Source organism: Bacillus rossius (genome assembly GCF_032445375.1).
Source record: "Bacillus rossius redtenbacheri isolate Brsri chromosome 4 unlocalized genomic scaffold, Brsri_v3 Brsri_v3_scf4_2, whole genome shotgun sequence".
Lineage (NCBI taxonomy): Eukaryota > Metazoa > Arthropoda > Insecta > Phasmatodea > Bacillidae > Bacillus > Bacillus rossius.
In genome coordinates, this window is record NW_026962011.1 from 53112119 (window position 1) to 53129580 (window position 17462).

Genomic DNA, 17462 nt, shown 5'->3' on the forward strand with positions numbered 1-17462 from the left:
GTTTTTTCTCTCCAGTATAAAAAAAGCCACACAGACTGTTTAGTGAATGGTTGGTTATATTAGGTAAGTATAGCTACATTAAAAATAATGTAAAATCATTTTATGGTTGCTTAGCAAATAACTTTTTAATATATAGCTATCCAGCTAGGAAACCGTTTACATTATTTCACAGTATCTTTATGTACTAGCTATCCTAACCAAATCTACCGTCCACACTGTTTTAAAGTATTTATAATGTAGCTAACCTAACTAATTGCAAGGGAATATGGGGCGTCCCGAGAATATTTGTGGAAGACAAAGACTTCCTAGATTTTATACGGTATAAAAAATATACAAATCCACGAAGTATGTTTCTTCAATTAGGTATTTTCCTCTAAAAATAATTACAAATAAATACCGTTGCCTTGTTTATGGTCTTTCCTTTTAACAACACATCCATATTTATTTGCAATGAAAAAAAAAAAAAAACACCGAAGATGCGCGATCGGACGTTTTGCACTCTCGTCAGTGAAAAGAAGGCTTCCCGTTGCGGGATCGCACCGCCGGCCCTGGAACGAGCGTGAGCGGTGCGGCATTTGCAGCCAGTTGCAGGAAGTAGCGTTGCTGCCGCTAGAACTTTGTCTTCCTTCCTGTCTCCTCACTCCCCACTCCTTCCTCTGGAGCGGCCTTCGGGATTATGCTCTAGGTGCTAGGCAACGATTATCCACCTATACGGTGCTAGGTCTCCTATCCTCCCTGGAGCGGCCCCCGGGATTGCGCTCTAGGGGGCCCCCCCTTTTCTCTCAATGCCTAATAAAATTTTAACAGTATTGTGAAGAGAATGTGATGGGGAAGCGAGATGAAAAGCGAAAATTAAAACTGTGCATTCTACAGAAAATGAAAGAAAAGCGAGCGGTTTTGTTTGGTGCGTTCAGCAATGCACTTTCAAAACAAGATAAAGTGGAAGAATGGCAGCAAATTAATTCATACTCACAGACATTGGGCGCGATTGCACCAACGAAAGAGTGGACATACTTGAGGGATATTTGGTGGCCAAATGTGTGGAATGCTACAATGGTAAGTGCATTCAGTTAATGTGTTCATTAAATAAGCCACTAAATTATTATGTCATAAAAGTATTGTATTAAAAAAACACAACATAACCTATTCCTAAACAGCGGCGTAGCCAGGAATTTTTGTATTGAGGGAGGGGGGGGGTGTTAAGAAGCATGGTTTCCCCCCCCCCCCCCATTAAAGCGGGGGCTTCGGAAAAAATTTGGATTTTGTGTAAAATAGTGCTTTTTTTAGCATTTTTCGGTATTTAACTTTAAATATTGTGATGGTAAAAATATTAATTTTTTAATAAAAAAATTGTTTGAGTGATGTAAGAAATTAATTAAAGATATTTGTATCAATCCAAGTGCCTTGTTTACGTCCACTCAAAATCATAAATCATGCTCGAAGCTCGACAATACAAAAAAAAAAAAAGGAATATAAAGGGTTGGGTTTCGGCAGATGTTTCTATTCCTGGAAACAATTAGCTTTAGCTTGAAGAGTTACATGACACCATATTGTTGTCTCAATTCTATACACACACAGCGATCCTTACACTTTTGGAAGCTCAGTCACCACCTGCTTATAATTACCGTGCTGGTTCAATACAGTAGGTGTAAGATATTTGAAAGCTTGGGACCCGTCATGGCGTCACAACCTTATAGCTTCTGCTCACGACAGGGGTAGGGGAAGGGAAGGAGAATCGGAAGGGCTTGCTTACTCTTCCCCTCCAGTGCAGTGGCCAGTGATAGCAGTAAGACATCTAGGCTTTTAGCTAACCTGCTTTCAGTTAAGAAAAAATAATTGGTGCTAAGGGAAGGGGGGGGGGTAGAACCCCTAAACACGCCCCCCCCCCTCCCTTGGCTACGCCCCTGTTCCAAAATGAATTTTACTGGGAGAAGACAAATAATAGGTGTACTTGATTAAAAAAATTTGTTTGTCAAATTTATTCATTACTCAGTGTGTTACTTTGTATAATTTTGTATTAGCTGTTAGTTTCATAACTTTTGTTTCGGTAATTTACCTACGCCGCGGCTTTCCCATTAATAAATTAATAAAATTCAGAAAATGATAATTCTGAAACGCTAACGACTTTCCCATTTCTCCCTGAAATCAACGTTTCAAAATTCCTGTGAACCATAGAATCTGTAACGCAATTAAAGCACAAAATAGCACGGCCACGTCAATGCACATGCTTTGTAATGTAAACAATTAAAGGTGATTTATCAAAAACCAGTAGGTTTTTATTAATCCTTTTTTCAAGGTAAAACAAGGGAGCATCTGAAGTACCAGAATACACCATTATTAAAGTTTTACTAATTTATTTACGGAAAAAGCCTCAACGTAAGGAAATTACCTATGCCTAAGCTAGTTATCCTGTGAGATGGCGATGCATCCGGCGCCAATAGATGGCGCCTGCTGCAGAACGTAAATAATTGTTATTCATTGTGGCATTACTCAGGGAAGGAGCGGACTTCCGCTCGTGTTGGGAGCATCCCGAGGGTCAAAAATTAGCATATTATCAGGACAGTCAGTGACATATTATAGAACATTGCTGCAAAGGCTAAATCTGTAATTATTGACTGTAATAATGATAATGTAACCGACTTGTATATAAGCTTGGCTTGTACTTTACCAGTCAGAGATCCTTACCCCAGAGAAATCTGGAAAAATAAAGCAGGAATTTGGAATTTGGTTTAGCACTTTCTGCTCTCCTCTCCCCTCCCCTCCACTCTCACTCTCTCTCTCCTTCCTTCCTCCAGAGCAGCCTTCGGGATTACGCTCTGGAATCCTTCGCTGGAGCGGCCTTCGGGATTACGCTCTGGAATCCTTCGCTGGAGCGGCCTTCGGGATTACGCTCTAGGGCCTTTCCCTCCCTTCTCTTCCTTGTTGCCCAGCAAGAGGGAAGGCCGCAGCCCTAGGGATGCAACATCGCTCTTAAAAACATCGATATCACGAACATCGATGTTCAAACGAAAAATTATCAATGTCAAAAAACATAGTTCTGACAACCGATACATCAATGTTTTAACCGATGTTTCTAAATATCAGGAAAAACATGCCAAAATGATTTAAATTATAGTATGTAGCCAAAAACCATACCTACTACAGGTTCCTGACCACAATATGCACAAGATAGCTGTGAAAGTTGAGCGGAGAAATGAAGATAAAGGTGTACCGCACTGCCCTTAAATGGTTTCAAGATTCTGTATCGGTTCTTTTATGCCTAAAAATTACTCCGAAACACGCCTTTTAGCCATTTTCACTCTACTAAAAACACAGTTTAAAAACTTAATCCGAATTCAAAAGTACCGTTCGGCATACAGCGAACACTTAAATGCTTTTCGTAAACAGACCCCACTCTGATATCTTGAGTAGTTTTCAAATCATATTGTTTTTCCTGAAGGTCTGCGCACCAATGTGTGCCCAGGTAGACTGCAGCCTTAAGACACAGGCTTACTTAAAATAAAATTACCCTTGTTTTTTATGTTTTTAGTTACCATTTAATGAATATATTGTAAATAGTACAGATCATGAGAGATCTATCTATCCAAAAACAATTGTGATACAACATTTAGTTTTCAAGACACTTTTTTTTAATTTTCGATACTTATTTAACTTACATTTTTAAGTATAAATAAATGTTGTAAATGCTAAACCATTTTGGTTGGTATCCTTATTTCTTTTCTCAGTATTAGAAGATGTCTAAAATCATTTAAAAAATATATATTTTTTACACAATTTATTATTAATTGAAAAAAAAAAATAGGGAAAAAGCATGAAGTTGATGTGCAGGTTTAAAATGTAACATTAATTTTCTCGATAGAGCTAGTGAGACCGTATCAGTACCAATCAATAGCTTGTATGTACAACAAGCTATGAAATTGTCCATAAAGTCTCGCTGCTTTTTCCCTATATATTTTTTTTTTAATTTAAAAGAAAATTCTTATGTAAACAAATTTTTTTAACGGTATTTATTTTTTCCAAATAATTTTACACATCTTAAAGTACTGGAAAAAAATTGATACCGAAATCAACCAAATAGTTCAGTATTTACAACATTTTTGATACCTACTTAAAAATGTAGGTTTTTATAGTAAGTATAGACAGTTAAAAAAATTGTATCTTAAAAACTAAACGTCATAACGTAATGTTTTTTTTATATATATTCAATAAATATTCATGAAATGATAGCCAAAATATTATTAAAAAACTAGGGTAATTTTAATGATGAACTATGTCGATGTTTTTGGACTTTTTCTTCGATGCATCGGTGATGTATCGCTCTTCAAAACATCGATGCTAACATCAATGTTTCATGAACAATACATCGATGTTTTCAAAACATCGATGTATCGTTTGCATCCCTACGCAGCCCGCTCTGCCTGGCAGACTGCCTGCCTACAGGAGCTGTTCGACAGTGACAACTGAGGACATCACACCCCAGGAGGGTGTTCACCCCACTGCAAGCCACTCCAGCACTGGATGCTGTTGCCGGGACACGTCAACTTAGTAAAGTAGCATGTCTGCTACAGCTCTGGCCTGGATAAGGTTTATGTTGGCAGAAATGGTAGATTTTTTTATAGTTATTTTTTTGGCCTGCCTGGTAATAGAAGTTATTTTGATTTACGTTTGTTATATTTGGTTTAACGTAAAAAATATATGAAACTGTAATTTTTATTTAGTCTTCTTAATTTGTTAATTTTAATGGACTTTAGTTATTATATTGGTCTGGAAGGTTCGAGAGTATCATCGATTGTATCGCTCCGCGGCGAACGCACGTGGCGGAAGAGCTGTGTGTCTGACGTCAGCGGACATATGGAGTGGGTGTGACGTCAGGGGACTAGTGATCGGGAGTCGGCCTGTGGGCCTAGCCGGTGGCGGACGTGTCGAAATAAAGCGGGTTGGGCGTGGTGATGCTTCCACTACGAAGCGATTATGAACGGCTTGCCCTTTAAACGGTTGGGGAAGCCGTATACGTAGGACGTGAGGGAGCGATGAAGAGGTTGGTGAATATCGCGAGCATGTTTTAAGGAGGAAATATGTGAGTCCACGACACCTCCGAACCAGCATGACGGGAACTCGTCGCCGCAGAAAATCGCAACTACGGCAACGTCTAATGGTGATGGTTCGCCATCATTTTACGCTCGTGAGTAACTGAGTGTACCAGGTGACCGGACTTCTCGACGTGGAACGCAAGTAAGTGCCAACCATGCCACCGCCCCATTGACCCTTTTTTTAATCACAGCAAGAAATGATAAAGTGTGGATTTTCCAAATTTAATTAACTTACTACGCAATCTGATTGTTCAGCAGTTGGTTACATTCCGCGTGCAAAAAAAAAAACTATACTCGACCGACGTAGAAGTGAAAAGACCGTCAGCGTTAGACAATGACTTAAACTGTGAAAGGCCTTTTGTTTTAAGCCAAAATTTTGGAACTAGATAAATTTTTAAGATATTTATTGGGATGTTAATATGTGTTAATATGTTGTTACATTACGCTTATCAGATGCAAAAGTTTATCCTTTAATATTTATAGTTGTACTATGCCTGGCGCGTCAGAGGTTGTTTTAATATGTTATATATATATATATATTACTACCAACGGTATACTCTGATCTTATACTTCGGAGCTCCGAAAAATTAATATAATACCCCAAAAAAAATATTAACTATATATATATATATATATATATATATATATATATATATATATATATATATATATATATATATATATATATATAGTTAATATTTTTTTTGGGGTATTATATTAATTTTTCGGAGCTCCGAAGTATAAGATCAGAGTATACCGTTGGTAGTAATTGTTGAAGTATTTTGTGTATAGTTTAATAGAAATTTTTTTTAATATAATACAGTATGTATTGGAAGTGGTTCGCGCCGATTTGTAAGAAATCCTTTGATGATATACTTATCTAACTATTAAATGGTGCCATATAAATATCTTTTTTTTATAACTTGCTGTCCCCTCTCACTGTTCATAATCTTACTAGTAGTGTTGTTGTGTTTGCTATCTGTTTGGATTCAAATATTTTTTTTTGGGGTTTTCCTGCGCTCGCGGTACGAGTCATTAGAGCCTTTTTACGGTGTGGCGAGGCGCGGGAGTTGTACGTGTTGGCTAGGGTCAGGGCCAAAACGTTACAGTAAATTAAGAATGTATAGTAGCATAACTTACATGCATACCTATGTCTATTTTTTTTCTTATTTCAGAGAGAAACAATCGAAAGACATCACATGACAACATTTCTTTGAGTGAATCTGACAAGACTGAAGAGTCACTTAAAAAAAAGAAATTGGAACTTTCGGTGGAAATTTTAGAAAAAGAAAGTTACATGAAATCTTTAGAAATATTAAAACTTGAGAGGGAACTGGGTGTGGGTTCTTCAAAATTAACAGAGTCCTTTTTGGCCAGCGAAACTCATACATATATAATTCAAGATTCTGAATCACTGGGGGGTGAAAATACAATTACTGTTGAACGAGGCTGCCAGTGAAGAACAGTTTATGGTAAAAAATGAGAAAATTCCCCTAAATACTATTAATATTAAAAAATAAAATATTTTACGATATGAAGATGGTGTTGTTTAATTATTTCCACCCATATATGAATGAATTGCAATAAACAAAAGCCTTATATAGTACTTGTAGAATACTAAAATTTATGTGCTGTTATCTTTTTAAAGTTTGAAGTAAACAAGACTGAAATTAAAAAGCACACAATGTGTAACATATATCAAACATATAAAATATCAGATTACTAATAATTTATTTTACAATCCACGAACATCAGTGGCCTACGTCATTAATCGCAATAGCTGATGCTGCCGGACACGACCTCCCACATACTGCTCTCCATTATCTTCCACTTCAGGATCTTGCAGGACAATGTCGTTCTCCAGCAATTCTGCCTCTTCATTTGCAAAAATGACAATCTCATCCTCTTCATTTCTGGCAATATTGCAGAGAGTAGCACAGCATTTTACAACTGAACCAGCATAAGTAGGGTTTAAACGAATGTAATTTAGACAAGGAAATTTTTCTTCCAATATCCCTAAAGCACGTTCAATGACTTGTCTTGATGCTTTTAATCTGCGGTTGTACCTACTTTCTGCCACATTGTTTGGGTCATGATGTAGTGGAGTCATAAGCCATGACCTTAAAGGATATGCGGAATCTCCCAAGAGTACTGCATTAGGAAAAAGATTGCGTTCTTCCATTCTGTGATACAATATACTGTTTCGTAAGACACGAGCATCGTGCACGCTTCCAGGCCATTTGGCACTAACATAATGAAACATGCAAGAAGCACCACACACAAACCTACAGTTTAAAGAATGAGCACCTTTTCTGTCAACGAATGCTTCTTCATTCACTCTAGGTGAATCAATGGGTATTAAAGATCCATCAATCACTCCAATAACATGTGGAAAATTTGCTATTTGGTAGAACCGATTGGTTTCCTTAGCTAAATCTTCAGGCCATGTAACAACTTCATTATGTAAATAGTTCATTGTTTACAGCATGCACCACTTTAGCAACTGTTCTACAAACAGTAGACTAGTGTACACCATGCATGTCTGCTACTGTTACGGAACTGGCTTCCACTGCCTAGCCAGTGCAATGCTATGCCTATCTGTTGTTTAGAAGATAAAGCACCACCTTTTTTTGTTTTTGTAGGATGCTGTAATATGAATCCAATTTTTTGTATAAAAAATTTTACTTTATTTGGCCTCATTTGAAATCTCTCATTACACTCTGCATCATTTTCAAATCCAAAATTTACTCTTAACCTTCCATTACTGTGCACCACCCTTTGCTGATCCCGCACTGCAAAATCATTTTATTCATCACTGGATGAATCTAGCCACAAATTCAGCATGGTCAGGGGCGTAGCCAGGGGGGGGGGGATTTTAGGGGTTAACCCCCCCCCCCCTAGCTCCAAATCTTTAATTAATTTCTTATTCATCACTCAAACAAATTTCATATTAAAATTAATAAAATTTTTACCATTACAATATTTAGATTTAAGAACCGAAAACTGCTAAAATAGCACTATTTTACACCTTAAAATCCAAATTTTCCCGGGGGAGGACCCCTGGACCCACCGCTTTAATACGGGGGGGGGGGGGGGGGATGCTCCTTAACACCCCCCATACACAAATCCTGGCTACACCATTGAGCATGGTAACATTAGTTCCAGTCAAACACAAAGGCACATAACCTCACTTGTATCTTGAAACTATAAGCAAACTGACACTTGTAGAAAATATATTAGTGTGGGCTTATTATTTTTACAAACTTGTAGAAAAAAGCAATCATATATGCAACACGCACTTGTAAAATTCACTAATATTTTAGATTTTACAACTTGTAACTTTTAGATTTGTAATTTTTTACTGTGCAACACAATTCTACAAGTTACAAGTACCATTACTAATATTATTAACTTGTAAATCATTATGCAACAGGGGCCTGGTATGGTAAATGCATTCCTAACCTGATACATGGCCATAATTTTTTTTCCATGCATATGTAAGCATATAGTATGTACCTATATGAATAAGTAAATTTACGTGTGTTGTAGTTGCTTTTATATCATATTTTACAAATGATGCACATCACTTAATTACATTTTGTATACTGCATTATTTATTTTGACAGTTAAATATTTGTCATTATTAATTCTGTAGAGCACATAGGCTAGGTTCTTTTACAATTTTGCATGTACTTTATCCTATGTCTGTGGCCAATCAACTATTGTTGCTGAAGTGAGATGTTCAGTCAAAATAACAGTCAAGCTATAAATGGTGAGACATCAACGATGAATGGAGGGAAAAAAAATTATTTGAGCAAGAGAGAAAGTGAGCCAACACAGAATGTGGTAGGGCCTACTGTGTTGCATTTAGAACATATTTTTACTCCAAGTGATCCAAAACCTTTAGCTTTTCTTTCCCAACAGAAAATAATACTATATTAAATATATCAACCAAAGATAGCAGTTAATAATCTAGATACATCAAGCTATACAATGATATGGAAAACACAATATTATATGAATGGGTTTAATAGTATTTAATATAAATATACATAAAATTCCAGTCAACAATAAATCTTAATATATTTAGGATTTATAAAATCTATAAATGATCTAAAGGGTTAAATTACATTTAAAGATAAGAAATAAGATAAATGAAAAAAAATATTAAAGTCTCATTAATAGCATATTTGCCAATTTTATAATGGAATTACTTCAGTTACAATTTTACTTTCAGTTTCATTTGGTCATGGTTTTATGAGTAGGTACGTACTTAATATTTTTGTATAAGATAACAAAAACTCAAGCTTGATTTATTAACAGAATCACGAATTATATATTTTTAGGAACTATTTATATTGTATAAATCATGTCAAATAAATTATTTGTATTAATATAAATATTGATTTTTTATAATACAGTGTTACATACTGTGAAACCACTTTAATTTAGTTTGTAGGTAGGTATCACACACTTTTCTTCCCTTCATGTAGTTTAGTATAAATAAAAAGTTTATTTTCACCTACAGGAAAGTGAGGAATGTGAGTGACTATGCATTACTTTTTAATAACCTACTCAATAAGCACTAAAAATATGTAAATACTGTTTTTGGTTTTTTAATCTAATCTTTCCAATATATGCTCCGTAGCCTCTCTGCTACAATAAATTTATTCACTGGTCCTGTGCTTATCTACTTTTAACTACTGACGATGCACATTCAAGCCTTCGTTAAACAGTTTCAAGTAAAACGGCAGCACGAAAATCACAATTTCATTAAACTATGAACATTTTTTCAACAACACACTCAAAGTAATGCTGGCCAACGCATGGCAGGCACTGCACTATTCAAAAGTCTTTTCATCGAGCCAGGGTCGGAAGATGGGCAGCGTGGAAGGATAGTGTGTGCCTTGTTTCCGGACCAGAGTGCCTTCTGACGTCCTCAGAGGATACGAGGCCAGCATGATGGGCAGCTGGAGCTTCACTTCCTTCTCGAAGCTCTTTGGGTCAATAATGAACTGTAACGGGGAAAAAAATGTTTATTTTTCAAATTCTAAAAAAATAGGATTAAATTGCAAGTATGTATTAACAAACTATTTTTTGCAACTTATTTTTATGTATAACTACCGTTTGATATGTCAGTACTTTGCTAAAACTAGCAAAAATAACTGAACTAATAAAAAAAAATACTTCCAACCAATAAACATCACAAATAAACACAAATATCACTGCAATCAGGAACATACATAGAAATTACTTTTAGAGGAGGAATAATATATTGTTTTTAGGATTTTTTAAGATTGCTGAGGGGAGGAGGGGGGGAAATATATATCCACCCTTCTCCTCCCTGCGTAAGCTCCTGACTGTAACGTAGTTATGTTTAAAAAGATTTTAGTTTCCGCATTGTGGGTAACATCTTTAAAAAACTGACTAAATTTTACAAGTCAGTAGCTTCGTTGTCACTAGGTGGATGAAGAATGATAAACTGTTACCTACAGCATGTGCTGCACTTACTGTGTTTATTGTTAAAACATTTTCTAAAATTCTTGGATGGTTTTTCAATTTTTTTTCAGTACAATATTTTAAATTATTAATTATAAAAGCACAAATTTAATTCTTTTTCATATACCTACTAAATTTTTAAAAAGGTGAGAAATTCACTTCCCTGTTTCCCTGGTTCTCCCATACATTTATTATTCTCTTCATTCTTTCTGCAAACCTGCCAACACTTATTATCGGCAGGCAACTAATTCAAACATGTACATAGCTTACAAGGCTCTGCACCATTAAGGTGCATAAGCAGTGCTCAGATTTTACATTACCTATTCTGTGGGTGCGTTTTTAAGGGAGATCATTCTCTGCCATTTTGACTTTGGTAACTTTTGTTACGACACATATTTTAAAGAAACATCTATCCTAATTAGTGGCAAAATAAAGCAGAAATTATATCTTTCTAAGTTTATGTTGTTATTGTCTTATTAATGAACAGTCTTCAGAGTGTAACTGAAACACAAGAAATCACTGAAAATTTCAGGTGTGTGGCTTCAGTTGACATAACTGTTTCTCTATGCCACTAATATTGACTTCAACCAGGGTCATGAGGTTTCTCAAGTCATAAAAATAAATAATATGTGTGTACAGTGAAATATGTAAAATATGTCCATAAATCCAAGATGGTGGAGTAAAATCCCCCACACTTTTTTTTGTCAATATTGCTTGTTTACAAAAGCATGAAGACGGGTAACTTTGACTAGCATTACTTTAATAATTTCCTCTAACAGTTTCCTCACAAGTTTTTACGAAACAGTTTGTAACATTTGTAGTGTCTCATGCAGTTTTTCTTGAGATTTTTAGTTTTCAGTATTTTAGTTTTGAGGTCTATGTCTGAGAAATAACTGCTGATTTCACCGGGCTCTTTAAAGGGTCACATAGCAGCCACACTTCTAACTGTATAGGTACTTATACTATCTGTTATCTTAACTTTGCTTCTCATTTGGCCTACTGCAGGCCTGATGGTCTGCAATGGTCGAAGCGCTGCTGAAGAGCGGGGGTATGCGGTACTCACGTAGACGTCGTACTGTATCTTGATGAGGTGGCAGCCCTTGAGGTTAGTCGGGGGCAGGGGGGGGACGTACAGCTGCTCGTTCTTCCACTCGTCCGTGTCGCCCGGCCTGATCTTGCCCCGGCTCAAGGAGGCCAGCTCCCGGGTCTCCGACTGGATCACTTTGTTCCTCGCCATGTACTGGATCGTCTGCAACACGTCCCAGACGGTGAGCCACTTGGGCTGCCTTCCTCCACAGCAGCACAACAACCACTGTCACCAGGGCCGTCCAGAAGGAGGGGGGAGGCCAGGGCACCGGAGGAAACCCGGTTGAGTTTCGAGATTTTTTCTAACAGGACGAAAATTAAAAGTCTCTTGATATAATAATTCATTGTTCACCTTACAAGTTATGTGATACACATCACATTTATAGTTATAGCCATGTCAACATTTACAGTGTTTAATGTTTTTTAATTGGGGGGAGGGGTTTAGGTAATGAGGGGGAGGTCAGGCCCGGGCTCTTAGTTTCTCTCGACGGCCCTGGCTGTCACAAGTCCACTTACAAAGGCCCAGTTTCTGAGAGGCAAATTTCATTTCTGTCCGTGCATGCAATTTCATGTGACATAAACACAACTCTAGATGCATCTGAATTAAAGTGACAAGAAAAAGGGGCATCTAAGTTAGAGGAATGACAATCTATCTCACCGATCCTCTTTTAGTGAATGACGGAGGTTAATAAAGTAGGTATGTTTTTACTAAACATCGTCCTTAACTTTAGACGTTACATTTTCATTATTTTTTCTTTTACAATGCGCAAAAGCTGTTGAGCAATAAAGGTTCCACTGGAAGGTAATAAACTCAAGAGATGTTTTTACGAGCTAAGAGTCCCATAATACATAATGCAGAAACTATATACTGGCTGTTCACGAGAAACGGGTGACAGAGGATGCCAATGCAAGTGATTTCGGCAAAAGAACATAAGTCCGGAGAAGCAACCCTGCAAGGTTACAGGCACGAACAGGCAGTGGCTTAGAGGACTCGCAACCTCAGCACCGTGACGTATGATGTTCAGGTCCTCCGTGGTGACCAGGTGACTAGCATGGCGCAGATGCAATTCCAACCAGCAGTTTGTTGAACAGCACTGTTACACTGACATGTTCAGCTTTAAGGAAATGGATGGGCTGGATTTAGCGCAGTGTTGACGTTTAAGTAAGTAGGGCCTACTGTGCTACGACCGAGCGCCCTCTCAGCCAATTGAGTGGCACCTATTGCGCGGAAAATTCAAATTTGTGCGCTGTTTACTTACTGTTCGCGCATGTAACTTTGCAGGGTTGCTTCTCAGAACGTAAGCTCATTAAAAAATATATATATTGTTTGATTTTCATTTCCTGCCACTCATTAAATTCCTGCCCCGTTGCTCGCGAACACGGTCCGGAGCCTCACCTCCGTGAGCGAGGCCTTGGTGCTCTTGACGGTGACCTTGCTGTTGTTGATGACGGTGGCGCAGATGCCGATGGTCTCCCCCGGCACGTAGCCGCCCCTGTCCAGCGACACGCGGCACACCACGGGGCCAGAGGTCACGCAGCTCACCCCCAGCCGGTGCTCGATCTCGCAGCGGAACGGCTGCTGCGAACCAGACAGCAGCAGCGCGCCTTCGAGCAAGCTCTCTTCCATCAAGTAATCTCTGTTCTACGCACAGTACTCGCCAGAGATGTGTAACATCTGACCTCGGTAACAAGCACATTCATGTGTCTCATGTTGCAAATACAGTTGTAATACGAAACTCGGATACAAAATTTAACGTAGAATTCTTTAAAATAATGCCTGTAATACCTATGATTTACTACCCATGAAAATTGTGTTGGAACAAACATGGCGTCAAAAATATTTAACATTTTGTTGGTTCTCTGAAATTAAGAACACAGCCCTAGCTTTTAAGTATTTTTCAAATTAAAAGTTTCAGTTCAATAGAGACATTAAAACAAAATTAACCCAAAACATTTAAAATGCATATTATAACACTAAGTATATGTAAGTCTATTTAATTTTGTTTAAATGACAGAAATCACTCTGTAAAAACTTCCTAAAAACAAACCTTAATCTTACTGAGCTTATTCAACATGGCGTCGAATATATGTAGGCTAAAAATTTATTGTGTCTTAATAGTATGGTGAACGATGCGTTTTCTCAACATTTTAACGTTAACGAAGAGTTGTCAAAATTGTAATGCCAGCATTTGAACAAATTTAATTTGCCATTCAATTTATGACTATAAATTATAACATAAAGTATTAATGGATAGTTGTACTATTATAAAGTTTTATTTTTTATACATATGCGTGGAGCTAATGCTTACACATAAAAATCAAAGAAGTGAAACAGACCACGTTATACATTTTCAAGCAGTTTTTTGAAAACACTACAGAAACAACTATAATTTAAGCTGGTAGGGGCAGAAAAAAAATACTATGGAGGGTTTTACATTGTACGATTATGCACCAAGCCTTAAGCAGTATAAGGCCCCGCTCTTTGATTTGCCATATTTTGGCTATAATTCTAATTTCGAACTATTTATCCCAATTTTTAGCTTTTAAAGGTATACATCATATCTCTCAGACATTGTCGACCTTGTTGCAACCACATATTTTCTAGCAGGACCTAGTCTGTAAGCGCCGCGAGGAAATAACTTATTATTTCACGCAGGCGACTTCAAGAATTAGCCAAAGCTAAGTCCTATGCTATGCAAAACCAAAAAGTTTAGCATGGAAGCTTTATTGCAAGCGGTATCAAATTTTTTTGAAATTGCTATATGGGGAGCCCTCCCAATCACCAAACCACCAAGGGAGTAGTGTGTTTAATTATTTTGCTTTTAATATTTCATGTTTTTGCACATGGTTTTACAAATATTATTAATGCAATTATATTAATTTTTTGCAAATATTATATTATTATATTATATTAAACAAGTCCTTATTTAATTTATAACCTGAAAGGCTATTTTTTATGTTAATCGTAGCAGTACTTAGGGCATGAAATCATGAGATATGCAGTTGTTTTAGATTAACCGTTTGTATGTAGCCTCCATCTTGGAACTATTTAATTTCATGTATACTTGTCATATAATCAATAAAAATTAGGGTTTTCCACAACTTTATAAACATTGTTTATTCATAGTTTTGGGTACACGATTTCTTATTGATTTGTGAATGATATGCTTTAAATAAACAGTTTGAAAATAAGGCTACATACAAACGGTTAGTCCAAAACTATTAACACGTGATTTCACGATTTCAGTAAATGTTACGATTGACAAAAAAATTGTCTTCAAATTCATAGAAACCATTAAATAAGGACTTGTTTAGTGGAAAACACCTATTAAAAACAATAACAATGGTTATATTTTGAATTTATTAAAAAAATCATGCACAAAAAAACGAAATATTAGAAGCAAAATAATACCCCCTTAAAACGACAGGACCTTAAAAAATAGTAGAGTGGACCCAAGTTATATTCCCAGCTCGTAGGGAGATTTTTCACTTGTGAATATTTTCCTGTCCCGGTTCAGGGCTTGGTGTTTCATAGTCACTTCATCTTCACACTCCAGAGAGAATCACTTCGTCTGGTTTGTCCTTGCAAACCGCTGTCTCTCCGCAGCTGATGGCTGGGTAATCCAAGTCGGTCTCCAGGCTGTTCACCTTCCATATCATCATCATCATCATCATCATCATCCACAACCACCATCAGCAACAGCAGCAGCAGCAACATCTTCACCAATGATAATGACCTCGCTTTCGACATGGAGGTGAAGACCAATAAAACTATTGTGTTATTTAAGTTTGTCTTACGTCTCCTAGACAACGAGGTCACTTCATGTAACACCCAACGGAAATCAGAGGCTTGCGTACGGGGAGAGATGGTGAGATATGTGCCCCCTCGCCTGAAATTACATATGCGAGTGTCATTCAAGTATAATCCGGAATCTTGTTGATTCGACTCAAGTAGTAACGTTAGCGCGGTGAATGGAGGGGGATTGGCTGCACAGTTGCACACGATCTTCGCATTCACGTCAGTCATGACACTGTCGCCATGACAGTACCAGCGTCAGTTGCGCAACGCATTATTATTCTCGCCAGCCAAGGTGTGAAATCGAGTGAGATTTTAAAGAGATTTCTGAGTGAAACCCAAGTGTTCGATTGGGGCAAGAAGTTTCGAAACAGTCGTGAAAAAGTGGAAGATCGAAGCCATAAACGGCGTCCGCCGCCAATCCATAATTTGCCATCCGGGGCATTTAGTGGGAGCGAGGCCAGAAACCGAGGTTTCTATAACTCGCATTGTGCATTTTATCTCGGATGCACCCCACACATTTGTTCAAATCGTTTGGATCAACGGGTGAGGCGCGTGTCTTGTGGGACAAGTTTGACAGATGGGCCACGATTTGAAGACAACGCTGCGGTCGAACAGCATGTGTGCAATTGGCTACTGGCGCAACCATCTCATTTGTTTCAGGAAGGGATGGAGAACATGCAACTATGTAGCATAATAAGGCATTTCATTTTTATTTCCATAAATCACAAGTAAGTCTGTATTTTACAGTTGAATGACCCTCGCCAACAAAAGGGAAGTATTGGAAAGCAAACAGCGGGAAGGGAGACGCGGGGTCAGCACTCACGGCCAGGATGGGGTCCTCCAGGTTCAGGTCGACGGGGTTCATGACGATGAACACCTGCTGGTTCTTGTGCGTGAGGCCGTTGGGCTCGCGCAGAGCCGCCTTGCAGAAGTACTGCACCCAGCCGTGCTTGCCCAGGAAGGTGGACGGCAGTCCCAGGGGCAGGCCCAGCTTGAAGGGGAAGCTGTGTATCCCGGGGGAGAGCAGCACCGGGCCCTGGCCTGCACACACAGCGCCGAACACCTCCCTTCACATGGAGTCACAGGCCGCGCAGTCGCCGCTCGACGGCCCGCAACAAGTACAGTCTGTTTATAATTTTGTCGCGTGTTGCCACACGATGGAAAGCAAAACGGACATCTCACAAAATTAAACTTCAATAATATATACCTAAAATATTTACATGGTAAATCTTTGTGCTGAAAAACCAAATTTCGTTTTACGTTTGGGCACAATTTCACATTTTTAGTGTGACTTACAGTGGTTATTACGTTTCTTTTTAATTCTTCGCATAGCTAGCAGCGGAATTATTTTTTCTGTCCCTTATTAACATATCTATATCTTGCTTCATTGTATCTAAAATAAAGTTAATCTCACTTAGTCCCAGAGACGACTAAATTTTATATTTTATATTGTCATGCACTTAAACTATCAACAGGAAATAAAATATTTTTACAGGGCCTACGCCGATTTTAACGCATTCTACACTGCATTTTATGGACGCATTTGGCATGTGAAGATTTGCCGACGGCCGTATTAGAGCTCGTTGCGTTAATATCTAGTCGTGGTATTGTAACCATGCGCTATTTAATCTGTCGAGCAGAACGATGCACGAAGTATGATCGGAATTGTGTCGAGTCCTTCGGGGCATTCTGACTCCAGCTTTACGATCAAAAATAAATAATTTTGTAATGTACACAGAGAACTTTATCGGGGATACCACAATTTGCTTTGATCTCTAATGAATATAAACACTATCATTCCGCGGTGTATTGTATAACCAGGTTACCCTTTAATGTATTTTCTCCTCCTTATGACACGTCGTAGACGACATTGAGCCATTGGTGAACATTTAGCTCTCGGACGGGCGAGTTCCGTGTAGCTCGAAGTCATGGCGGAGGTTGACGTCTTAAAACAAGCGGCAAGCAACGAGAACTTAATCTTCTCTAGA

General features: G+C 37.9%; 1 protein-coding gene and 1 long non-coding RNA gene across 5 annotated transcripts in view; one reads left to right on the forward strand and one right to left on the reverse strand.

Annotated features, from left to right (window-relative positions):
* Nucleotides 1-691: 691 nt before the first annotated feature.
* On the forward strand, nucleotides 692-6628 carry LOC134542199 (uncharacterized). Its single transcript, XR_010076754.1, has 2 exons — nucleotides 692-1056; nucleotides 6266-6628. It is a non-coding gene; the product is annotated as an uncharacterized LOC134542199 (long non-coding RNA).
* Nucleotides 6629-7758: 1130 nt separating this feature from the next.
* The window catches only part of LOC134541918 (arrestin domain-containing protein 17), a 40156-nt gene continuing 30452 nt past the window's right edge, over nucleotides 7759-17462 (reverse strand). For 2 of the 4 annotated variants that reach the window (XM_063385664.1, XM_063385663.1), the window contains exons 3-6: nucleotides 16298-16515; nucleotides 13072-13254; nucleotides 11653-11838; nucleotides 8234-10105 (exon numbers count right to left, since the gene is read on the reverse strand). In XM_063385664.1, coding sequence (XP_063241734.1) covers nucleotides 9932-10105; nucleotides 11653-11838; nucleotides 13072-13254; nucleotides 16298-16515 — 761 coding nt within the window. In that variant the 3' untranslated portion in view covers nucleotides 8234-9931. Of the gene's footprint in view, nucleotides 10106-11652; nucleotides 11839-13071; nucleotides 13255-16297; nucleotides 16516-17462 lie in introns of all 4 variants that reach the window. The other 2 variants (XM_063385661.1, XM_063385662.1) reach the window with 2 other exon arrangements.